General features: G+C 34.3%; 1 protein-coding gene and 1 non-coding gene across 3 annotated transcripts in view; both read left to right on the top strand.

Annotated features, from left to right (window-relative positions):
* EMCN (endomucin) overlaps positions 1–26,699 on the top strand; it is a 97,050-nt gene that overhangs the window by 54,572 nt on the left and 15,779 nt on the right. For both annotated transcript variants that reach the window (XM_033106599.1, XM_033106601.1), the window contains exons 4-9: positions 3,264–3,374; positions 14,313–14,351; positions 20,299–20,391; positions 20,980–21,033; positions 22,566–22,661; positions 26,672–26,696. In XM_033106599.1, coding sequence (XP_032962490.1) covers positions 3,264–3,374; positions 14,313–14,351; positions 20,299–20,391; positions 20,980–21,033; positions 22,566–22,661; positions 26,672–26,696 — 418 coding nt within the window. The remainder of the gene's footprint in view (positions 1–3,263; positions 3,375–14,312; positions 14,352–20,298; positions 20,392–20,979; positions 21,034–22,565; positions 22,662–26,671; positions 26,697–26,699) is intronic.
* LOC117022672 (U1 spliceosomal RNA) lies at positions 10,186–10,342 on the top strand. Its single transcript, XR_004423084.1, has one exon. It is a non-coding gene; the product is annotated as a U1 spliceosomal RNA (small nuclear RNA).

The raw sequence follows: 26,699 nt of genomic DNA, 5'->3' as shown, positions 1-26,699 counted from the left end.
CAATTTATTTAGTCTGGGGTACTGTTTCTTACTCCAAGAGAGGAGATCAAGAGAATCTAAGTAAAACCTTAAGATGCTTCTTTTCCGGTCTTCACCAATGCTTTGACACATCTCTTGGTATAAACGTTTATGCTCCTTATAATCTTTCTATGAGTGGCTCTTTAATATTACTCCAGAAGTCAGTTAAATGCATCAAGACATTAATTTAAATAAGTTTATCTCAGACTACCACATTGTCATGGGACAGAATTCTATGGAGTACTAGTCCATAAAGTGATCCCTGAAAATTGAGGTCCTTAGAAATTGATTTAGAAAATACTACCCCTAGGGTTTTACAATGCACAATAACATTCTTTTTTAAGTTTAGTAATCCTAACACAAAGACATTTATTTGACTTTAAAATCCATGCAGCTCCAAATAATTTGATTATAGAAACATCTTTTTTTAAAACACAAAACTAAATTATATACTAGAGCACTAGTACTCTATCGCATATGCTTTAGTAAATGCTAACTTAGTCAAAAAGTCACTTATCCAATATTTATTTCTAAAGACACAGTGACTACAAAGAAGCTTTTGTTATGTGCATTAGATAAAACAATACTGTAATTCAAATCACATAATTCTAGAAGAATAAAGCTGCTTAGTCCCCTTCCCTGTACAATTTAATTTCATAATCCATCCTTTTCAACTCTATCTGTTGTAAACACACCTTAACTCTCTAATATAAATAATATCCACATTTATTGCTGCCTCTCCCAAAATATACAAAATGAATCTCATATTAATAATCCCAAGACAATTATAAAATAGCCCCTATTTCACACTCATTCTGCTCATCCTGGCCAATGGTTGTCACTTAAGGGTATGGCTGCAGCCACTTACACTCTGGTATTGATGTGTCTCTGTCAAGTATCTCTAGTGTTAGATTTTCCTTATTCCAATTCAAACATGGATTAAAAATTTCTTATATTTTGTTCATGCATTCTACTCATAACACAATTCTAAGACTTAAAAGGACATGAATTTCAAAAACACAAGTCCTAAAAGTAAGCCAATATTATCTTGATGTTGCAACTTAAGTATTTCTCAAGTAAAATAGTGTTCATCAAACCTAATACTTATATTATTTCCTAGACTTACGGTGCAATGTGAACCTAGATCAAAGCAGATACATGGTATAATCTGATGTGAAATGGCAGATAGAAAAACTGAAATAGAGCAAACCATATAAGTTTGAAGAACAGCTTTAAAGTTGGTTTCCTTTTTACTCTGAGGTGGCAGTCACTTTTTGGCAGGAATCCAGAATCTACTATGCATGAACCCAAAAATGCAATTGAGACAATTTTTCTAACAAGATGTTAATACAAGACTATGATTCTCATCTTAATAAATGTCAATCACCCAATTTTTTTCTCTCTGGAGACGAGGATTTGAAACATTTCAGTATATTAGTAAAATTTGAGAATTTGCAGCTGTGTCAGCATTAGTCTCCACATCTTTTATTCCATTCATTTTAGGTCCACAATGGATATTTAAAAATATTTTGATTGCCTTTAAAACATTCAAGATTCCTTCCATTGCCTAATTGGCACTGTGTAATTGACAGCCTGTCCTGAATTGAGTGTGAGCTCCAATTCTACTCTGATTTGTGAAGTATATTACACATTAATAATAGGCAATTTTCTAAGCAAAATTTTTGGCATTGCATACCCACCTATTCCATTGTTCTACTCTTCCCTTTGTATTTTTTGATCTGACAGCCCCCCACATCTTTCGTAGCTATATATTCTTTTTTCTATCACAAAGACTATTGAGTTGGCCTTATTCTATGACATTTTTAAGCCATCAGCATACCTTTTTCATGTTTTCCAATGTTTTCTCAGTAGAAGAATTCCCCAAAGATTTCTGAGACTCTTCTGTTCTGATGTTTTCTAAGCATATGTTTTTAGAATTCTAGTGAGAAGCACACTTTTTACCCCCATAAATTCCTCTAACATCAAATATTAAGTTCCTGCATGTTGGGTGACCTCCCCACTTCCATGCGATCACAAACATCAATTTCTGCCTTCCTACTACAATAAGAATGAGTGGATATGAGTATAAACATCTGGGGATCTCAAAGTATCAAACTAAGAAGCTTCCTGAAGTATTTCTCTCTCAATTTAATACTTCGAGATGCCTCTGAAATTTATTCCCAGTTCCACTCATTTTTCTCATATACAGTGTTAATGCTGTAGCTTATATTTGAATTTATTTCATTTCTGTTTGCATGCCAAATCCTAGAGCCTTTTTGCCTGAAGTCATGTTTACCCACTGTCTCTGAGGTCTTCTTGCAAACTATTAATTTATTTAGCATGACTTACTCAACGGCACTAAGAATTTGCATTACACAATAGATGCTTATTGCCACAGGATGGAAGGCACCAGCACTTCAGGGGTCCAGCTTATTTTGTGATAGGAGTCTATGAAACTGCTTCCCCCTGGGCAACATCATATCCAGCTTCACTAGGCATACACTACCAACTGGTATGCCTGCCTTTTCTTTACCAGTAGTAACACAATGTTCCCCGTACCAGATTTTGAAAAGACTAAAGGGCATCAATCATTCTGTTTTTATAATATTTGTGCAAATATAGGTGTTTTGGGTAATCTTATTCCAATGTTACTTTTGAAAGCTCAGCATATCTTTTCTTTCTTAATAAATTTTCCTTTTTTCTGAAGAAATGAACTATTATTAAAAATCTATTTACTTCCTGCTATCCCTCTCCTCCGGGCTATTCCACCTACCCGGAAGTTGTTTCCCAGACAGCACGGGAACCATGTTACCATCTTCAACTACTATTATTTCCTTACCACCCCTTTCTAGGATAGCTGAGTGATTAACTTTTGCATCAGAAAGGCTTATATTCAGATCCTGGCTTTCTCCTGTTACAAGTTATGTAATTGTGGGGGAAATTATTTAATTTTTCTGAGTCTCATATGTATAATTATGATCATAATTATTACTTACTTCATAAAGTTACTATTATGATCAAATGAGACAAACTTTAACAGGGTCTAATGCCCCCCCCCCCCAAATTTCCTTTAATGTAATTAATGGAATCACCAAAAGGTAGACATCAAAATGCTGGATTTCTAAATCTTGATCAGAAGACTTTTAATAACTAATCTTCAACTTGTGACTGGATATTAATATTAATACTAATGAGACTGTCTAGTGATTGGTTATACCTTTAATCTGCTCTTTTTACATAATTAGGAGCCAAAACCAGTGGTGCCACGAAGAATGAGTTCAACACCACGAAAGAAACAATGACAGATCATCTATTTTCAAATGTTGTTTCAACATCCCAAAGTTTTCAACACAAGAGTAAGTATGTGAATTTGTGTTGAAATGTTAAACTAGTGTGTTGGATAGAATTAGACTCAGAATGTTTTCTAGCTGACTGTTATCGAAGAACCATGCCCTACCTGTATTCTCTCCTAGTCTCTACTAAACAGTGCAACCACTTTGCAGCTTTGCTTTGCACAACGATACACTATCCATCTATAGCCACAAATTGGTGGGTGCCAAGGGAGATCAATTCAAGGCTGGGCAGTAATCTATGATATCACCTGGCACAAAAAGGTGAGCTTGGTCAACAAATTAGACAACTTTGATGAAATGGAAAAATTCTTAGAAACAAATTACTAGAACTGATTCAAGAAGATAGGAAGTCTGAAAAGATCTAAAACATTTAAAGATATTGCATAAGAAATTTAAAATGGTTCCATGAAGAAAACTTCCAGGTTGGCTTCACTAGTGAATTCTATAAAATATTTTTTAAAAAGAAATGATAGAAATTTTTCTCAAACTTTTTCAGGAAGTAAAGAGGAATAAACACTGTATAAGTAATGATCTAAGGCCACTATTACCCTAATACAAAAGCTAGGACAGAATGAAAAGAAAAATCAAGTAAATGAAAACTATAGACCAAATTCTTCATAAACACATGTACAGGTATCCTTAATAAAATATTGCAAACCAAATTCAGTAACATATAGAAAGGGATATCAAACATGAACAAGTGGGATTTATCCAGAAATGCAAAGTTGGTTTGGTATATCAAAATCAAGTAATGTAATACACCATATTAGTAGAATTAGCAGGCTCAGAAAAAAAACATTTGACAAAATTTAACACCCAGTCATAATTAAAACTCTTAGTGAACTAGAAATAAAACGAAACTTTCTCAAATTGATAAAGGACATCTATAAAAAACATATAGCAAACATACTTAGTGAGGAGATGAGGGTAAGGGGGATCAAATATATGGTGATGGAAAAGGAACTGACTCTGGGTGGTGAACACACAGTGTAATTTATGGATGATGTGATACAGAATTGCACACCTGAAATCTATGTAATTTTACTAACAATTGTCACCCCAATAAATTTAAAAAATAAAATTAAAAAAAAAATTTAATACTTTCCTTAAAGATCTGGAACACAGCAAAGATTCCATTATCACTACTTCTATTCCAAGTTATAATCAATGATTCTAGAGTACAAAAAGGTAATAGATGATAGATAGATAGATAGATAGATAGATAGATAGATAGATAGATAGATAGATTGATAGATAAAATAGATAGATTCATTCATCCAGATTGGAAAGAAAAATATAAAACACTTTTTCTTAGCAGACTACATTATTATCTATGTAGAAAATCCAAAGTATCCACAAAAACTATGAGCACTAATAAAGATCATTTCATATCATAGGTCATAAATATACCAAAAAAATGATATTTCTATATATTAAAAATGTATAATTAAAAAATAAAATGAAGGAAATAATGTCATTTACAATTTCATCAGAAAGAATAAAACATTTAAGAATAAATTGAACAATAGAAATGTAAGATTTATACACTAAACTACAAAAAATTTCTGTGGGGAAATTAAATATCTAGTTAAATGGACAGATGTTAGTGAAATCCATATTTATGGATTAGAAGACTCAAAATTTTAAGATGACAGTTTTTCCCAAGTTGATAAATAATTGATGAATATATTCGGTGCAATCCCTATCAGAATCATAGTTTGTTGTTGTTTTTTTAATTGATAAGCTGATCCTAAAATATATGTAGAAATGAAAAAGAGCTGGAATAGCCAAAATACTTTTGAAAAAGAAGAATGAAGTAGGAGGATTTATACAAGCCAATTTCAAAACATACTCTGAAGCTGTAGTAATCAAGACTGTGGGTTATTGAGATGATGAATATCAATAGTAACATTATTCATAATAACCATACTGGAAACAATCCAAATGGTTATTAACTGATGAAATGGAATCCCATTGCAATGGGATTTTCCATTTGGAATGGATTTGGAGTATTTCAAAACATAGGATATCCATACAATGGAATACTTTTCAGCAATATAAAGAAACAAAATACCAACATATGCTATCACACAATGAACCTCAAAAGCATCATGCTCAGTGAAAAAAAGCCTTTCACAAAACATGACATATTGTATGATTCCATTTATAAAAAATATCCAGAATGAACATTTTTATAGGGATGAAAAGCAGATAAGTGCTTGCCTAAAGCTGGAGGTAGGAGGGAGGGATTAACTTCAAAATAGCTCAAGGGAGTTTTTTGCATTGATGAAAACATAATTTGGATAAAAACTGAATTATAGTGATGGTTGCATAACTCTATAAATTTACTAAAAATTATTTGAGTTGTGTACTGAAAAATGAGTGAATTTAGTTGTAAATTTCTGTATAAAACATTGTTTAAAAACAGAAGAAAAGAAAATATTGAACTCAGCCAATCAAATTTCCTTTCTGGGTAATCTGAACTACAAAACTGAATTTAAAAAGTGATTAGCTGTGGGAACTGAAGCAGCAAGAGTTTGGTAGAGTGAGTGAGTCTGAGAAAGCCGTGGTGATTTCTATGCATGTCTATGACATAATGAAGCAAATGTTTTAAGTAGAGTTGACAAAGAAGAATGGAGAAAGAGGACGTTGGAGATGGAGAGACCACATGATCAAGATAAAGTCGTTTATGAAAGACAGAGAGGGCAGCAGGACCTAGAGCTCCCCAATTTTTGACAAATCTCCAGTTCCAGTTCACATATATCTTTACAACAAGCACCTCCCACATCCTGGCCTCCATGATATAAAGTAATATGTACTTTTAGTCAAAACATCATTACTAGAAGTCTAGTAATCTGCCATAACAGCATTACCAGATATCATTCACTATAAATAATGGATGCATTTTTGGCATAGCCATAGTCCTTAATAAGAAGCAGCTATGAAGGACTCACAGTTTCCAAGTTTCTTCCTGGGAGACCTCTAAGATAGAAAGAGATGGCAAGTGGGAACCATGGATGCCCAAGGCCCCACTCTTGTCTCAAAACATATCAAAAACATCAATATTCTTCCTTTATTATTGTAATTATCTTAAGCACAACAAAAAGGAGATTATTTAGACGGAGTCTAATTTCACACCACAATTGTGAACTAAGAATTTTGTTTCATGAGACAGTCGCCGCATAGAGGAATTTGACGAGCTAGGTCATTTCTTCTTCATATGATGAACAGTTCTTTGTGGCAGTGTTTTTGCTTCTCATAAATAGAATCTATTTTGTAGGCAATTTATGTCTGAAAGGTGCCCTTAGCAAGCCAAAATCCCATTCATCTCATAATATGATTGCCCCAAATACAAAAAGAATAAAAGTAAATATGCATCTGCAAAATGTTTAGCAGCTGAAGATTACACTTAAATAATTTATATGCTGCACTAATACCCATTCAGTGGCTGATGAGGAAAATGTCATTCAGAGATCATAGTTTATTAAAATTAGCAATTATACAGAAGTGTGGTCAGCCTCATGAGCCACTTACGACTTCTAATTTTACTTTGATTCATGCAGTAAAATGCCCTCTGTATCTCAATTCTGGGAAATATTGTATTTATTCAGCTTCTAAACACAGTTAGAAATGGCTTTCTTCCAAGCAGCTTAAAAAAAAAAAATACAGCCACAAAGCTATTTCTTGAAAAAATGAAACACCCTGGAAAGCAAGATAATGAAATAAGTGTATTTACTGCTGCCCTTTGCATTTGTCACTTGATTAACCAGTTCTATACTAAGCCCTTTAGATTTTTTTTGTTACAAAACTCATTCCTCCCCACCTGCTTCTCATTCCTCAAGGTGCTTCCTACTTAGCATGGACTCAACCTTTCCATTTGTGCATGATGAAACCAGGAGCCTGCCCAGATTCCTGGTTAGCAGATCAATGTTCCCTTTCCATCTCCACTCCTCACACACACAAACATTCAGAATTAGTGGAGCCAAGACAGAGAGACCGAAAGAGAATAAAACAGATTGGGGAAGTACGAACAGCTGAAGATTCATCTTCCTCTTAAACATATGGGCAATGGGTCCTTGAATAGTGATTATCAGATAAAGGAATTGTAGGTACATCATCTCAAGTGCAGGTTTGATTTAGAGTAGAAAAGAGTTAATGAAATTTGCTGCTTTATTCCCCAGAAAGGTGGAATGTAGGTCAAAATGAAGCATAGCCTCAAAGCATTGCTATCTAATCTTTTCCCATTCTCTTAAAGCTCTTAGCGTTTCTCCTGTTTTACTTTTTTATTCTGCCTACAGAAGACACATTGCTAGAATCCTAGAAGTTCTAAGATAGAAATCCTCATTAATTCAATGCTCTAACTGTATAATTAATGAAATGAGGGCCCTTTGAATTAACTAATACATTGATTTAGTCACTAAAAAACCTTGGGAGAGGACATCTCTGTGCCCAGCATGCCACGCCACTTCTGGGGATGGAGAGCAATCCTCTGCATTCCTAGGTTTGGCTCTAGTCTTTGCCTCCATCCTCACATGGCCTTTTCCTCTGTGTCTCCTATTTTGTCTGTGTCTTTTCTCATATAAAGACACATGTCATTGTATTTAGGGCCCACCCTAATCTAGTAAGATCTCATTTCAAGATCCTTAAATTAATTACATCTGCAAAGACCCTTTTTCTACTAAGGTCACAGTCACAAATTCCAGGTACACATATCTTTTCATGGACGTAAGGAGGTCACCATATTACCTACTCCAGATCAGATCCTGAATTTACCCTTGCTATACCTAGATTTCATCATCCATGCATTTGTCATTGTTTATATGCAGGGCTACCTTGCTGAGCACTGAAGGGGTGATTGAAAGGAAATGTCAATTACGAGAGTCCCCCCACTCCAGGATGTACACTGTGTAAAGGCTGGGTGCAAAACTCTGTCATAAAACTATTAGGTTGGCGCAAAAGTAATTGCGTTTTTTGCAATTATTTTTAACCTTAAAATCTGCAATTACTTTTGCACCAACCTGATATAAATCTTCTCCTCTTCCTGAATTCCCTATTTCTGTTAATGTCTTAAAAATGTGGCATCCTCTCTGACTCTTCTTTCATTTCCCGTGCACATCCCGATGGTTTCTGAGGAAAGAAAAAGAAAAAGAAAATGGAAAGAAGAAAGAAAAAATATGCTTTCCTTGCTGGGAACTTAGTCATTCAGTTTTCTATCACCAGATTTGAAAACAGTCAAGGTGCACCATGCCTGACAGATTGGCAAAGAAGAGATTATTGCTCTTTCTTCCTTTGGTGAATTCTGACTTGGCAGAGGACAAAATGTGGAATAAAATTTTAGGTAGAAGGCAAATGGAGATGGGCAAAATGCCATACATAACTCTACTAAGGCAAGTACTTGAATAGAAATACTTCTAAGGGTTTTTTCAAGCCAGAGCTTCTGCTACCACAGCATATATAGTATTACAGACGAAATCTGAAGGGAAAATTTGTTAAGTAGAAATGAATAACATTTATAAGTAATCTTACAAGTTATCAATAGGTTATTAAGTAGGAGTTAATTGTATTTACATATAATAAATAGTTTATTATATATTTCCTTTTGCATAATTTATCTTAGTTTAATATGGAGTTTATTTTCATACAAAAAAACATAGACAATTGTACAATAACCAAGTAGACATTTTAGATATATTACTGGCTGAACGTGAGAGTAGCTTACGCGCAAGCCTATGATTTGCAAGGCAACACACCCCTCTTAAAATAAAAAATGCACAGTCTAATCATGCCAAGAGGAACTTAGCTTATTTGTTATAAATAATGATGCTGAAGTCAAATTGCTTAGGCTCAAATGATAGCACAACAATTTGTTTGGTCTTTGGTAGTCTATTTAACTCCTCAGTTTTCTCATCTGTAAAACAGGCTTAATAATGTTACACCCTTACAGGATTCTTGTGAAGATTAAAAGAGATAAAAACACATAAAGCTTAAAACAGTGTCTAAATAAACAATTAACACATTTTAGCTGTTAGTTTATTAATAGTAGTTCTTGAAAAATCCAGGCAAAGTTGATAATACCAGTTTCACAAATAAGGAAATAGGTTCAGAAAGGTTAAATAACTTGGCCAAAGTTAAATTAAAAAGATGAAATTCAAACACAGTTTTTCTTGCCTCAAACCCCATAAACTCACTATACCATATTTGTTCATGTCACAACTGTTTTACGTAAAGTATCTAAAGGAAGTAGAAAACAACTAGCTTCTAATTGGGTGTATCATTTGATTGACAAGTAGGTGTTCAACATAACACAAAAGATTGCCTGACTGACTGAATATAAACCTACGATTCCAATCGTGGTTGTTCTCTCGATGTTACACACCATGACAAATTTATTCGCGCGCGCGCGTGTGTGTGTGTGTGTGTGTGTGTGTGTTTCCTGCCTTCCTCATGTGTATGGTCCTTATTTCTTCTTCCCCTCGTCCTTCCTCCAATTGCTTATTTGAATTCTACACATCCATCAAGGACTGCTACAAGATTTTACTTCAGTATTTCCCATAACTTAATGAATATTGCCAGATATGTGTACCATCTGCACTACTTTTTATTTAGTATTTTCTTCAAGTTGATGCACTTTTTAGTTTTAAATTTGTTTGAAAAGGAAACCATCATAAATGAAAAATCAATTTCAATTGGCATAAATAGGAGCTATAAAATCACTATGATGTAAGCAAAATAAAATTAAATTCTAGCTCGATTACTTGCCAAAGGCTCTGAGTTTAAGGCTTGCTTGTCCTAGTTTAAAAAATAAATAAATCAAACACTTACCTGACAGGGGAGATATCATGATCACAAAGATGGTTTTCCCAGAGCCAGGCCTTGTCTGTTGCACTCCAGATGGGCTGACCCCTGAGATTTCGCCAAATGTGGGCAATGACTGCATGATCTGTGCTAGTGATGGACTGTATCTCCCTTTTCCCCTGAAAAAAAGGAAAAAAAATACAAGATAAACCCGTGTTAGGTATTAATGACATATTTACATCAAACTGAAATTTTAAAATTTCCTCATTGAAATAACCAAATAAACTGAAAAGCAGCTGAAAAGAAAATAACTTTCTAATTGAGCGTTTCAATCTTATTTAGTGCCACTTTCCAGTATCACCTTTTAGAATCTCTCATCCAATGCTATGCATCACATCCTTTGGAAAACATTAATGTATCTGATATCCCAGCCTCATTATTTCTTTTGTGAATGGCACTATTTATCTATGCCATTTATTTGGGAACTTAATCAGAATGTTTCTTATATGCTACTTAATTAGGTTGTATCATTTCTTGTGGGCAGATACAGGAGGAATCCACAAGACCTTAATCACAAACCATGGTTTAAACAAAGGAGAAATAATCTCACATATGACTCAGTCAATGCAATATAAGGGAGAATGATAAGGAAAACTTCAAGTGTTCTTTGTAAATTATTTTTAAGCAAATCAATAAAGAATTATATATGGGGATGACTGCATATATTTTTTTCTCCTGGACCTATATCACGTTCTGCGTGTAACTATATACAGCTCTATATAGTGGAAAACATAATATTCTTTGCAAAATAAGAATATTTAGCAAAGTTGTGTGTTTATTGTTTAAGCTTTCTATTTTAAAAGCTAATTATTTGAGTAAAGTTTAGCTTTGGATTAATGTGGATTAAAGTTTAGTACTTTAGAAATTCATTTGCATTTCATAAGACTTCAGTTTCATACTAGAGAATTAAAGTCAACAAACATTTTAATTTGCCAACCACCCTGACTAAGGTTTTGGTCTTTACTAAACATCTAAGTTTGAGAATATGTTAACGGAATGCACTACACTTATTTGCTAGTTGACTTTATTCACTTCCTCTATACAGCAGAGTCTTTCTCAAAACACATGTGTGCTATGAAGGCTATAAATAATAACCAGGGATAATTATAATTATGTTCACTTTTCATTAGCGCCCATGACTTTAGCAATATTCATAGCACTAATCACTATTAAGCTTTTATATCCACAAAACTGAGTCCAAATTTGAAAGTGGTATACGATATGAAAATGCTATATTATCTTCAAAATAATAGCTCTTGATTTCAGAAAAAAAGGTATATATCCGAGTATTGATTAAATATTTAAGATTTGCAGAATTTTATCCTCAGAATAACAACAAATTTATTTATGATTCAACATAAGAGTTTTGAATTGGTATATATATATATATATATATATATATATATATATATATATATATATATGTAGTATTCTGGCACACCTTAATTCATAGTTATTTTTTTATATGATAAGTCCTTCTAAAATTGTTATACATTTTTGAAGCTTGATAGAAACACAAATAAAGAATATGAATTGACAATTTTTTCATTATCAATTAAGTCTATCAGCAAAAAAGGTTATGATCTGATATTAATAGCAAGGTGAACAAAGGGTTTTGATTTTCTTTGTATTCTAATACTCTAGCAGCTTATAAAGATTTTAATTGTATCTTCCAAATACAAATTTTGCCATGTTCGAAGCTATTTTAACTAGTTACCAACAGTAGGACTAAATTACATAAGTTTTCATTTCAGAACAGTTTAGTGGAAGGAAATGCTATCTATTTTAGTAAAAGAAGATGGACACGGACCTGAATTATAATCACTGCCCACCCCCTTGAGAAGTTGTTTCACTTCCCTCAGAAAATATTTGCAGACGTGCCAAATGAGAATAATATCTCTCTCGTAGACATCAACAACCAATATATGAAACTGATCGTAAGAGTTGCTTTAAAACTGGTATCTATGATTATCCAACTAGCTATTTTAAATAAAGCATTAATTTTCCCTTAAAATTAAATTTAGGTAGGTATTATTATTATTATTTCTCATTCGTTCATTCCATATGTGTTTACTGAAGACCTATTTTGCTATATTCAGGCAGTGAGCACTGGAATTGGCTTAGAGTAAAATAAGAAATCTTGGATGGAACTAGAGGGTATGATACTCAGTGAAATAAGTCCGACAGAGAAAGACAAATACAATATGATTTCACTTATATGTGGAATCTAAAAACAAAACAAATGAACAAACAAAATGAAACAGAAACAGAGATACAGAGAACAAAAAACAGACCCACAGATACAGAAAACAAAATGATGTTTGCCAGAGGAGAGGGAAGTGGGGGTTATGGATGAAAAAGGTGAAGGGGTACAAACTTCCAGTTATAAAACAATAAGTCACAGGGATATAATATACAGCAAAAGGAATATAGTCAATAATATTATAATAACTTTGCATGATGACAGATGGTTTACTAGACGTGCTGTGAAAACCTTGTTAATACATAAAACTGTTGAGTCAATATGTTGGATACCTAAAACTAATATAATATTATATATCAACTATACTTTAATTTTAAAATACAAAAAAAAAAGATCTCTGTCCTCATGGAGTTTACGTTCTGACAACAACCACCACAAAATTTTAATAAAGTGAATGTCACTGTAGTTAAAAAAAAAAAAGTACTGTTGAGCAAGTGATGCAGAGTGGTAGACTAGTGTGAAGGGAAATGTGGAGACAACTTTAGATAAGTTGGTTGGAAGAGACTTCTCTGAGTGGTGACATCTGAGCAGAGTCGTGAAAGGTAAAAGGAAGCCAATACAGGTTTGAGAGAACAACACAGATTTAGGGAAGAGCAAGGAGAGAAGCCTGAGGTGGGAAGAGCCCCCACCCACTTTTGATCTAAATGGACTGAATGGTTGGAGATGAATTTAGGAGCAATGCACGGACTGCATCCTATAAAGACTTGCCAGCCTCAGTGAAAAGAATAGGAGCCATTGGAGCAGCCAAGTTTAAATTTAAAAAGAGTTTTCAAGGTAGCTGTTGCAGGTACTGAGGGAAGAAATACGGGTTCCAGATGAACAGTAGCTGATTAAATGGTGAGACATATTTGGAATATATTATGAAACTAGAGCTGATGGGGGTGAGAAAAAGAGGAGAATCAAAAAAGTCCACTACATTTTTGACTTCTGCAAGTAGGGGGGGAAATTGTGCTATGCGTTGAACCAAGAAGGCAGAGGGTAGAGGCAGCTTTAAGGCTACCAGTCAAGAGGTTTGCTTTGGGCGTGTTAAATTGGAGATGCTGATAAACAGTCAAGTGAAGATACAAAGGAGGCAAATGGATATTTTAAACATTTTTAATTGGGCCTCCATTTGTTTCAAAAATATTTTCTATATTTTTCACATGGCAAATCTTGTTCATGGTGCATATACTCAAAGTTGTTGAAGTGAACTTTGATCATAATTCTCTCAAGTAATTTTTTACTTCTAGAAAGCTTTTCTGGATTGTACTGACTTTAAAGGAATTCCCTAAGTTTCAAAGACATCTGTCTAAACCTTCTTGAATCTTCCCCAGGTCAGGAGATGCATCAGCTCTTACTAGAAATACGATACATGGCAGTGCCACTCATGAAGCACCTGCCAAGGGATCTGTAGTTGTCTGTGTTGTCAGGCATATTCAAGATGTGAGTTTGTACCGGATATTCTAAAATAAGGCCAACAACAAACTGTGGCCTGCAGACCAAATCTGGCCCCCACCTGTTTTTCTGTAGGGTTTCATTGGAATACAGGTATTATGTAAAGCTGCATTCAGACGACAACAGCAAAGTTGCTACAGAGACTTAGGGCCCAAAAAGCCTAAAATATTTACTATTTGGCCCTGTTAGAAAAAGTTGGTTGACCCCTAATCTAAAGTATCTTTTAATCGTGAAGCCTCATGATTTTATAATTTGAGGAAAAGTGAATCAGAAATGAGTGAATCAGAAATGAGTTCTATATCCATTTGCCACCTGAAACAATTATGACAGTAGATCTGACATTCGACATTTAATTTTAGTGATTTTCTTTCCTTTTCTTTCCTCTAAAGCTGAGAATCAGAATTCAATCAAAACAACAAAGAGACCAGGTAAGTTCATGTTTTTGCTTTTCTCTGAGGATGGTCATGTGTGAAATCCCAAGAATAAGTAGATCAACCAGTTTGAGGGCAGGGTGAAGAAGTACAAGGCAAAAAAAAAGCAGACCAGAAGAACATACAAGAACGTGCCTGAATGCTCTATGGCTGGAGTGATAAATTTATGAAGCCCATGGAATTGTCCTCTGCCCAGAACCCGCTGTTTTTGCTCTGTTTCAATGATTGGCATATCCTCTCCCAGAAGCGTAGTGTGTTTGTGAACTGCCTTCTCAGTATTTCCTAACAAAGCCTGGCCCTGCCATCCAAAGAGATGATGTTATAAACCACAGTTAACAGCCTAAAATGTTGACACTCCAACAAGTGCTCGTGTTTTGCCATCCTTAGTTTTAAACTGAATGAATTTTGGATGATGGAGCAATGGGAACTGGAAAAGATCACTGGCCAGGGGAAGATGGTAACATTGAATCTTCCTGTTGTTTTGAAATCACAATTATTTGGGGGATTTTTATGTTCCTACATCTTACCTGGTATTTTAAATGACAAATCTCTTAGATTCTCAATCCTAGTCACCTTGGGTATTTATTAGTTTGGTGCAAAAGTAATTGCGGGTTTTGCCATTATTTTTAACCTTTTAAACCGCAACTACTTTTGCATCAACCTAATATAAACTAAGAAATATGTGAAATAAACCTAGAAGGTCATGTAATGTAAAAACAAAATTAAAAATAAAGCCATGAAATTTATGAGTTCCTTTAATAAGATTTCCACAGCAAATGTCCTAAATAATCATCATAGTTTACCTTCTACCTCTTGTATTCGAGGAATTCAAAACTGAATTGATTATGCTTTTAACTTTCATTTGTCTTCTACAAAATATAGCTCATGAATGAAGATATTTTTATATTATTAATACTCTGTATTTCACCTCATCACCATTTTTTTAAATTTGTATTTCCATCTATATATAGTCTACAAATGCACTAGAAAAAGCGATGGGGAAAACAAAGCAAAACAAAACATAAAACAGTCCATCCAGGCAAAGAGGCTTTGCATTGGCCAATGCTGTACATGTGTTGGAGAAGTCCTTCCCCTCTGCTTTATGGATTTGTTATCCTGGAAAAGCTACAGATGGAGAATTGAGAGGCTGCCAAAATCCTCAACTCCTTTTAAGGAGGGACTGAAGCATCCTTTATTTTGTTCAGAAAATCTGTATTCACAAAATTCCAGCTTTAACTATAATGGATTTTTAAATGTAATGAAAACCCACTTAGGCTATTTTAATTTTGAATTATGGAAACTAGTTCTCCTAAAATAGATAGTAAAACAGGCCATTGATTTGAATAGTGGACTAGCAAGAAATGAGACTGATTTTATAAGCCTCAAGAAAAGTCAGTCTCAAGCTTTGGATATATGTTATCCAAATATTCGGATATATTAAATGCTTATTAACAACTGTAATTGTATTTGTTTAAAATCTCCAGTTATATATATTTATCAAAGATGTTCAAATATCAAATTTGTAAAATATTCACCCATATGATCAAGGATATGGATCTTATTTAAAATAGTATTTCTTTTTTAGGCAGAAGTTGAGGTAGAATTTCAGCCTATAGAATTATTAGTATACTTCCTTTTTATAAATATGAGCTAATATGCATTTAGTGTTTCAATAGATGATACATAGCTCTCACATTTGATAGTTTTTCATATTCTGTATCCAGCTTTAATTTTATTAAAAAATTGTTTTTTACCACCCACTTCAAAAACTATTAGTAAAAGTCTAGAAATTGATGATTGTTTTATATAGGATTTTTGAGGGGAATTCAAAATAAGTAAGGCGACTCTAAATAAAATGTGAATTATAAGAAATTATACATAGATATGATATTTATGATTACATAATAAAGATTTAAAAAGATAGTCATAGTTACATGTAAATTATTGATCCAGGTCTGAGGACATATCTATTCATTTCACTCGATACTATAAAGTAGATAGCTGTATTTAACAATGCTAAACATGAAGAATTCATGTTCAATGTCTAAAGCATGTGGAAAAGTCAAACTTCAACTGCCCACTGTAACAGATCTGGTAAGAGTTCAAATTTAGTATGATACCCTCCTAAATGTACAGAATAGTATATTCAACCAACCACTACTAACTGAGTCATTCAATAAAATCATTCTGTTCCATTACAGTAACACTAGCTAAGAGTTGTAAGTGACATATAGAGCCTGTCATTAAGCGTTTCCAAGGAAGACTATTCAACATTATAAGTAACTATAACTCTAGTAGTCATGTTGGTATAAAATGATATGTCAATAGATAAGCTTCAGGTAACCTTAAGTTAAGATTTGCAGAGGGAACGATTTTTTTTCCCCCTGTAGCTGTGGTTGTGTTATACGTTGGGTGGGGGGAAAGCAGTTTAAGAAATACTCGTAGTTTATGGAGAAGTGAACTTCTAGCTGCCATATTATTCTACCTCCTCATTTTTCTAACTCTAAGTCCAGAGCTCATGAGAGCTGGAAAGACCTACTAAAAAATAATGAAAGACTGTTTATTCCCTAGATATATATGCAGACATCATGTAGCCATTACAATTTTAAGCAGTGATGGAATTCACTTTTCTTTAGTGTTATCATTTTCCCACAGACTTGTCCTTGTAAATAAACCTCTTTATTTCTTTGATAAGAGATCTTAGCTCTGAAGAAAAATGGACCAGTATGCCTCAGTGTATTAGAAAAGGAATAAACCATCTGTCCTTAATTTTCTGGAAAATACTAATGTATTAGTGTTCTCTAGAGAAACAGAAAAAATAGGATAGATAGAAGATAGATAGATAGATGATAGATAGATAGATAGATAGATAGATAGATAGATAGATAGATAGATAGATAGATGATATAGATATATACAGATAGACTTATTATAAGAAATTGGCTCATGCATTATGGAGGATGAGAAGTCCCAAGATCTGCAGTCAGAAAGCTGGCAGCCTGGGGACATAGGAAAGTTGATTGTGTTATTCCAGTCCAAGTCCAAAGGCCTGACAATCCGGAAAACCAATGGTTAAGTACTAGTCTGAAAGCCAGCAGGCTTGAAAACAAAAAAGAGTCAGTATTTCAATTTGATGTTTCTTGATAGTCTATTTCATATATTTTTACATTTAAAATTTTTAAGAAAATTAGACAAATCTACCTTAGTTGAAAGGTACAACTCTCAGGGGCCTAACTACAATATAGTAATAGGATATTATAAAATAATGTATATTAATAAAATATAATTTAACATATCATTATAATTTTATAATAGTGTTATATATATAATATAAACATATTAGTATCTAGTACTCTTCTAGGCAATTTAAATTTATTCATTTAACTTTCCCAACACTGTGATGTGGAACTATTATAATCATTACTTGTAGATAAGAAAACTTAGATGCAAAGAGTTTAAGTGACTTGTCCAAGATTCACAGCAAATAAGTGCTAGAGTCAGATTTGAACCCAGGTACTCAGACTTCAGAATCATGCTCTTAACTATCCACTGTACCTCTCTTGTAACTCTGCTGCCAATGCTACTTTAGTTGTAATGTAAGATAATAGAGTCTCAGCAAAACCCTCGGAGATCATCAGCTCTGAAAACATCATGGTTCCCACTATCTTAGCCACAGAAAGAATCACATTAGGCTCGCAATTGGTGAATTTAGTCAAGACCCATAATTTCATCGATATGATCATGCGAAAGGGCAGGGTTTCTCAAGTTGTGAGTTAATTCCCATTCATGACCAGTATTTTAAACAATGAAATAAAAGAAGTTAGAAAAGAAAACACCAGAAGGCATTATATGTAATAGAGGTAAGGGGTGTGTGTGTGTGTGTGTGTGTGTGTGTGTGTGTGTGTGTGTGTGTGTACTAGATTCAGAAATAATTAACTGAAGGCTAAAATTAAAAACAAAAAGAAAAAATTTGAGTCTTTATTCAAGGATCAAATGAATCCTCCATTTTAGAAGAGTTAATTCTCTTGCCTACCTATATATCAGTATCAATAACAGTTGGCACTGGACCATCAACACATTTTAAATAGGAAAGCATGGAGTTTCATCTGAACCAGATAGATTATACTCAGAATTATAGCTACCACTTAGCCTGTCTGTGAGAAGGTAATAAGGTAGGAGTCTTGAAACAACCTTTGGGAAATCCCAGATGGATTAATGCCATTGCTTATTTAATCAGCCATCTCATTCTCAACCAACACAACTGAAAGAGCATTCATCCTTACTAAAACACTTGACATGGGAAAAAGCAAATAAAAGTACCAAAGTTTCAGCTAGTTCCCACTCTTTCATTTAATATTCTTTTCTCTGTCTGCTTAGTACACTAGCTTGATATTTTTCTTTGTTCTTATAGACATATATCTAGCTTCCTCCCACAGATATCTTGCATGGCAAGAGCAGTACAGACTCTTAAACATTATTCTTCCCCCACAGATGTCAAAAATGCCTGAGCATACAATGCGTACTGTACTGTGGGTGGCAAAGAAGGAAAGATCCAAGGCAGTCATAGGTGATATCAATTTCTATGATGCAATTATACATGGTCTTAATACTCCTGAGGGGGCATAATTATAAGAGATGCCTCTTAGTTCAGCCAGGCCATCAGCTATGTTTTACTGCACATTCACTGTGGTCAGAGCTCCAGGAATATGTGGGCTATGGTGGGAGTTATGGCTTTCACACTCCAGGAACATCCAATTCAGTAGAGAGACAAAGCAAATAGGTGTGAAAAAGAGATGTCACTTCATACTATAAGAAAAAGAGAAAGATTTTTCAATATTTTTCTAAATACAAATTGCATTTTATTCCAAACTCACAAGAATAAATGATATGCACTTATAAAACATTTAATTATTTGTATTTCCTTGAAATGTACTGAGATTTGTGGATTTTGAATAATAAATTTTTATTTTTTGTGTCAGTCCTACTGACTAAAGATGGCAAAGGTTGACTTAAGCAAACAAATAATAATTATAATAAGTTTAAATTATAATACATTTATATAATAAGTTTAAAATTTACATTTTCTTTGAAAGAAGAGAACACGGACAGAGGTGCCCTGTTTCCCCAAAAATAAGACCTAGCTGGACCATCAGCTCTAATGTGTCTTTTGGAGCAAAAATTAATATAAGACCAAATCTCATATAATATTATATTATATTATAGTAAAATAAGACTGGGTCGTAATTAATATAATATAATATAATATAATATAATATAATATAATATAATATAATACCAGGTGTTATATTAATTTTTGCTTCAAAAGACGCATTAGAGCTGATGGTCCGGCTAGGTCTTATTTTCGGGGAAACACGGTAGAAATGCAACAAAGCAACAGTTACTCTAGATAAAGCACTTAAGCGTAAACTACTGCTGAGCTTTAAGGTGAACATGAAGGAATCTTTGATTTTTTCCCCAATCCTTTTAACCAAAGCCTTGATTGCAATCTTTCTCTTTTACCAAGAAACACTCTAAAAAAGAAGTCCTGTGCATTTATGTTCACTTTAAGTATGTGTGGTAGAAAAAAAATCACTATCACTCAAAGTTATAATATCTGACATGTGCATAATGCTTTTGCATAGATTTTCATCCCATAAGAATCTCGTAGAGTACGGGATACCAGCTGCAGCCTAGAATAAGAGATGTACTCAAGTTTTCTTAACAGTTTTTGAGGATATAATACAGAAACCCAGGTTTTGTGATTCCAAATTTACTCTTTGTTACAAGAGGAATAGATGACCTTAGGATTTAGTGTACATTTGTATGTATTCAACAAGAAACAGTATTCACAGATCTTCAGAAATGCAAACTGTTTGAATCGCAAAGAAATCCAGTAAGAAGAGTTGATACTATAGTCTGACTGGATTTATGATTTTGCCTACAGTTACCTCTTCACAACCAGATGTCTCACCTTCTGCAACCAGTATATCACCCTCAGTACCAACAGCAATTATAGGAAACATCTCACAGTCTCAAGGTATGACTTCTGTGTGCATGAGTGCAAACTGGCTTTGCTTAACCCCTTCTCACCAAGAAAACTGTTCCAATCTTAAAGAAAAAGAAAGAAAGGAAGGAAGGAAGGAAGGAAGGAAGGAAGGAAGGAAGGAAGGAAGGAAGGAAGGAAGGAAGGAAGGAAGGAAGAAAGAAAGAAAGAAAGAAAGAAAGAAAGAAAGAAAGAAAGAAAGAAAGAAAGAAAAGAAAGAAAGAAAGAAAGTTTTATTTAGGTATAATTGATGTACAAAAAAAAAAAAGCACATCCACAAAAAGAAGCGGGGGCACAAGGAAACTTTTGGATGTGATGTGTATCTGTGTCTATTACCTTGATTATGGTGATGGTTTCATGGGTGTATGTCCAAACTCATCAAATTGTATACATTAACTCCCTACTAATCTTGATTTGCAAAGTAGAGCTCTTTCAGAATGAGATCAGATATATTCACTCGAAGCATCATACCTACAGATCCCAGAGGCTTACTTAAATGGGGAGGAGGGATGAAGGGAGGATTGTGAGGACTGGCACACTTTAACCAAAGGTCACTGATGTTTTTCTTTCTTCAAATAATAGGCACTGAGAATGCAAAAAATGTAAGCTCTTCTTCAACCAGCCCCTCTTATTCCAGTGAGTAACAGACGTATCTTCATTCATGGCAGTAGATATGCAGAGCGTTTGAATGTTACCAGTATGGGAAGAAATTTGATTATAGATAGATTTTTTAATCAGCTTTACTGAACATGCAGTCTCATAATAATGCTATCTAACTGCCACATGCTTTGAGAATTTCCTACTTGTGAGTCTGGTTTTAATGAGCACAGCATTAGGATTATTTTCTTACCTTAATGCTAAGCAATTACCACCAAGTGTCAAGGTGAATTGATGGAGCCAGTCTCAGATAAGCCAAAGTGCACAGCCAGAGATACCCATAAAAAATGAATTGTTCTCCTTTATAGAACTTTGTCTTAATACTAAAAATGGCTTTTAAAGAAATATTCCATGTTAGTAAGAACAGATGTATGTCATATAACATACATGTGTATGCTAGAACTAAATAGAGAATATTAATTAATTTCCCTGGAAATTAAAAATAAAATGAATATATATGAATCTGGGATGATGAAAGGTGATCTTACATTTAGGTAAGCCATTCCATTCCAATGGGTCATCATTGCATTTATTGGCCAGCTGGTTTGTGGCTTCTTCATTTTGGAAGGCACTGGTGATCTCATTCAAGGTCCAATATGAACCCAGCAGGACTTACTTAAAACAAATATTTAATCATAACAATGCAAGTGTAAACCACCCTACAAATGAATTTGGTAATTATTTTCATTCCCTGATAAACATGAGGAACACATAAGCAACCATTTGAGAATACCTCACTAATTAGTAACTATAACTTCTATATCACTAGTTATATCCCTAGAGCAGTGTTTTCCTTTCATCACTGTTGTTTTAATCCGGGAAATGACTGTCAGAAAAGAAGGCAGATACTGAAAAAACAAACAGCAAACCCTCTTCTTAAAACAGAAAAAAACACCCTAATTACTGCAGCAATGCACTTCCCCAAATAGACATTTACACACACACATGCACACATCTTCTTGAACCATGCTGCTCATGTTTAGAAATCATATATACTGTGCTGTCCAATTGTATCCATTTATGTTATTTTATGCCTTTTCTAATTCTAAGATATTATTGTGGAAAGATGTTTGAGAGGTTTTTTTTTTGAAAACCAGCTTTATTAACTAGAGCAGTTCTAGTGTGGAATATATATATTCTTTTTTCCAGTAACTTTGTTATAAGGTAGTAAAAGAATCTAATGTGTGAATGTGGGTCTGACTGCAGGTCTAGAGGACATCTCTGCCTCTCCAGTCTTCCATCTTCTCACTCCTCCAGTCTACAGGAAGGGGGGAACTATCTCCTTTAGGTTTGAAATTTTATTTCAGAAAGGCTACAAGACTGACATCAAGTGGATACGTCAGAAATGACAACTGGAGCAAAACTCATGAATCAGATCAATCTTTGCCTAAAATACAACATTTTAATAGAATGATGTTTAAAGAAGGAAGCATGCATGCATTTGTTCGGTGCATCAACTATTTATTGTGATATTCAATAGCCACTCTGACAATGTCTCCTATACTTCCTAGGTATTATTTTGCCTGTAGTTATTGCTTTGATTGTAATAACACTTTCAGCATTTGCTCTGGTGGGTTTGTATCGAATGTGCCGGAAGACAGACCCAGGTAGGTAACAATGTTTTGTTTCATTTTGTTGAGAATACACATGCTCAGTCTAAACTCTTAAGGGTATAGAGGAATTACAGAAAAAATAAAATGCCATATTGCTTGATCCCAAAAATAGAGACAAAGGGGTAGAGAAAGCCATTGCGTGCTGGTGAAGTAAGGAGTAGGGATTAACTACTAGTGGCAGATATTATCAAATATGGAAAAATTCTTTTTAATGAAATAGCCCCAGTTTTGTGGGTGGTTGGGGGAGTATGGTAGTAAAGAAGAGAGACAATGGCATGCATTATCTATGGTGAAGATTTGTTCCTTTTCCATATAACAGACAATAAAGGGAAACTTGTGAAGAATTTAGTTTAGGGGCCCATAATCTCAAGAAGAGTGTTCTGTGACTTTGTTCTTTCCTGGGAGGCACCGATTCATTCCAATGACGGTGGCTTCCACGCCTGTGGGCTCTGTTAATTGAATTAGTTCCTCAGGATTGAACACAACTGCAATTTTTAGTGGGATTCTAGTCTGAAATTCTTTATTATCCTCCTTAATCCTCCAATAACATTTAGAAGTCTTTCCTCTTTCCTTTAAAACGACACAGCTCTTTTTAAAACATCCTCACACTTTGTTTTCTTCTTTTTGCTGTTTTTACCTTCTCCCTACCTCTTAAATATTTATGGTTCCCATAATTACATTATATTGTTGTGTTTTTTTACAATAAACTTTTTATTTTAGAATGGATTAAAATGCATTAAAAAGTTGCAAAGATAGCTGGAATTGCCATACACCCCATACCTGTTTCTCTTATTATTAATATGGTATATTAGTCACAATTACTTAACCAGTATTGATCCATTATTATTAACTAGAGTCCCTACTTTATTCAGATATCTTTCAGTCTTTATTCAGTCTTTTTTTTCTGTTCCAGGAATTTGAGCTGTTTTCATTAGACACTTCATCAGAATCCCCCTTCAGTGTTCATGGCTCAGTACTCCTCTCTGTTATCTTAAACATCAGCCTATCTTTCCATTCCAGACCCCGGCCCTGCTTGTGTAATGCAGTGGTATGTGTCCCTGCTTTCGTCCATGATATTTCTTCTTCTAGAATGTTCCAGCCCAGCACTTAATTCTTATAACATATTTAATCTCCAAGTTATCCATTAGCATCTAGTTCAAACACCAATTTAATGTATCTTTGTATAACACACCATCTCTTGAAGCACAATGGAGTGTTCTCACTTTAAATTCTACAGAATTTTGTGATATTATTCATCATGCTATAGTGCACATAGTTACTGCTCTATGTGCCCGTTTTCCCTTAGTCTGTTCTGAGTGCTATAACAAAAATACTGTAGACTGCGTGGCTTAAACAACAATTTATTGCTCACAATTCTGGAGGCTGAGAAGTCCAATCAAGAAGCCATCAGATTGGGTGAGGGTATTTATTCTTCCTCGTTTATAGTTAACTGCCTTCTCTCTGTGTCTCACATGTTGGGAAGAACAAGAGAGTTTTTTGTGGTCTTTTTATAAGGGCACCAATCCCAGGAAGACTCAGGTCTCGTGACCTAATCACCTTCCAAAGAACCAACATCCTAAATTCATCACATTGGGCGTTCAGATTTAACATATGAATTTTAGGGGGATGCAAACAGTCAGTCCACAACTTCAGGCAACCTCTCCAGTCACAAAACACATATTGTTCACATTGCATCATGCGTATCGCATAGCAGAGCCTTACTATATGCTTGCTGAGTTAATTTTTATGTTTTCAGTAAAATAGAACCTTGCCTTTCCTCACTTACATTCTAAATATTTCACTAACGGAACTCTACCTAAATCTCAAATACTGTGAAAAAGGAAAAATCAATTATATACGTGTGATGAGATACAGGTATATAAGCCACACTATCCTTTGTGTACCCCATGGACAGGGTGTCTCCAGGACACTAATGAATGCTGTTCCTGAGACCAGTCTCTAACCACGCCCACCACACAGACAGCTGGGTTAAGGCATGACAGTGAAGGGAAAGTGACGAGACAAACACAGTAGTGTTCATTTTAGCTCTTGGTGGAAAATAACAAGAAAACAAATCAATTACTTTCTCTTTGGGAGTTAATGAATAAACCTCTTAATAATGTCGAAAATATGTTTTCTTACTCAGTTTCCCGAGGGGAAATGGCATGTTTAAACATCAGTTTAATTTCTCTAAATTGCTAAACCACCAATCCTATCTTTTATGGGAAATCAACCATCCAAGTTGAATCCTGTGGGTGTTGACTACACAGAAAAGGTGAAAAAAAAAAAAAACTTATTGTGCTAAATCCATTTGTAAAAATACCCTTTCCTGAAAAATGGCTTTGCATAGGAAGATTTGCAAATAAGTTATTTATAAAGTGGACATTGTCTATTAAAGAGAACTCTGTGGATGAATTGGATCATTCGGGGGGGATAAAATGTACAAAATTCCTACCACTGTGGAGAGTTATTCTGAAGACATATGATACTTTACAACCAAGTTTCACAGTTGTACCATTAGCCAAATCTTCTTTGTTATGGTTAACTCTGTTTTCCAAACAGAATTTATAACATTGTTATCATTAAATTAGCACCATTATAAACCCTCAGTTAATCGCTCTTCAATATGTCGGTGAGACTTCATTAAGTTCAGAAAATTTATAAACTAACTCTGTTTTCTGGAAGACAACATGAATCAGAGATTTTAGTATGAAATTACGCTTATATGGATAATGCTAACAATAGTCTGAGCTTTAATCCAAATCAGAACAGCATATATGCAGAAAGTAGTCTGTTGTATGCATCTATGTGCTAATGAACCCATATTACTGTATTCTAAGAAAAAAATTTTAAATAGGCGTGCAAAAGATATCAACCCATTTTGGAACACGGCTATGAGCATCACAGGTGATATCACACATAGCATTTATAACAGAACTTTTTAAAATGCTGTTGAAACCCTACTTATGGGAGGGAAAACGAGGTTAGATCTAGTTGGTGAACAGCATATGGCACCCTGAAGTAAATTCCTAAGGATTAAGTGTCATGATGGAATACCTTAGCCAACGTAACAGAAAAAGAAATAGCCAAAAAACTAGTGGAAATAAAGGTCTGCACAAAACAATGATGTTCAAAGCCAGGAGAACTACATTCACAGGGCTTTATATATACATATCCAATGACACGAGCTAGATTAGAGATGGAATCCAAGAGACAGGAGCTGAGTAGTAATGAATTAAAACCACAGAAAAACTGGGAACAAAACAAAGCTATTACGTTATACGAGTAGCTTGCCTAATAGGTAGGTCACAGTTAATGCGAGGTTTGACCACCAACATCAGCTCCTGGAGGCTACGTCGTTGTGCAGAATGAATCATCTGAGTTTCACTCTAAGCCCACTTTGTTTCTACCAGTCCCTGTGGAGCAGCCTGGCAAAGCATAGAAAAGATTAGTTGCCATTAGTAGCCTCCGTGACATTGTGGGCATTTTTGAGAGGCTGAATCAGAGGGATTCAGATGCAATCAGAAGCAATATCTACATCATAGTTCATCACAGATACAGTGATTTGTGTCCTCCAGAAGAGCAATGTACAAAAGAGTCATAAATTCGATTATCTGGTCTAAAAAGGTAATTTGATATTCGAAAGAGAAATTTTTTTTTCAGAGATACTGGTATAAACTGAGACTTTTCTGGTTTCTGAGGGATGTATGATAACAAATAGCAGTTTCACATAGTGATGAAATTATAAGACTAAAATTAGTCCGGAACTAAGTTCTGTGGAGTTGACCTAGTTAGGACTATTTCATGAATGTATTAGTCATACCTGAGAAATGAATGGTAACCATATCTAAGAAAATGGTCAGTGGGGCAGGGAATGGAGAAATAATAAAAAAAAAAGGTAAAAATTGTCTTCAGCAATATCTCTGCACAGAAAATTGCAGGGGTCTCAGATTTTTTGTAGCCACGCTTCTTGCAACTCTGATAACAATTCTCTCTTCCCCTAGGCACACCAGAAAATGGAAATGAACAGTA

This window comes from Rhinolophus ferrumequinum, chromosome 5 (assembly GCF_004115265.2).
Source record: "Rhinolophus ferrumequinum isolate MPI-CBG mRhiFer1 chromosome 5, mRhiFer1_v1.p, whole genome shotgun sequence".
Classification (NCBI taxonomy): Eukaryota; Metazoa; Chordata; class Mammalia; order Chiroptera; family Rhinolophidae; genus Rhinolophus; species Rhinolophus ferrumequinum.
This window is presented reverse-complemented; position numbering and strand designations above follow the sequence as displayed.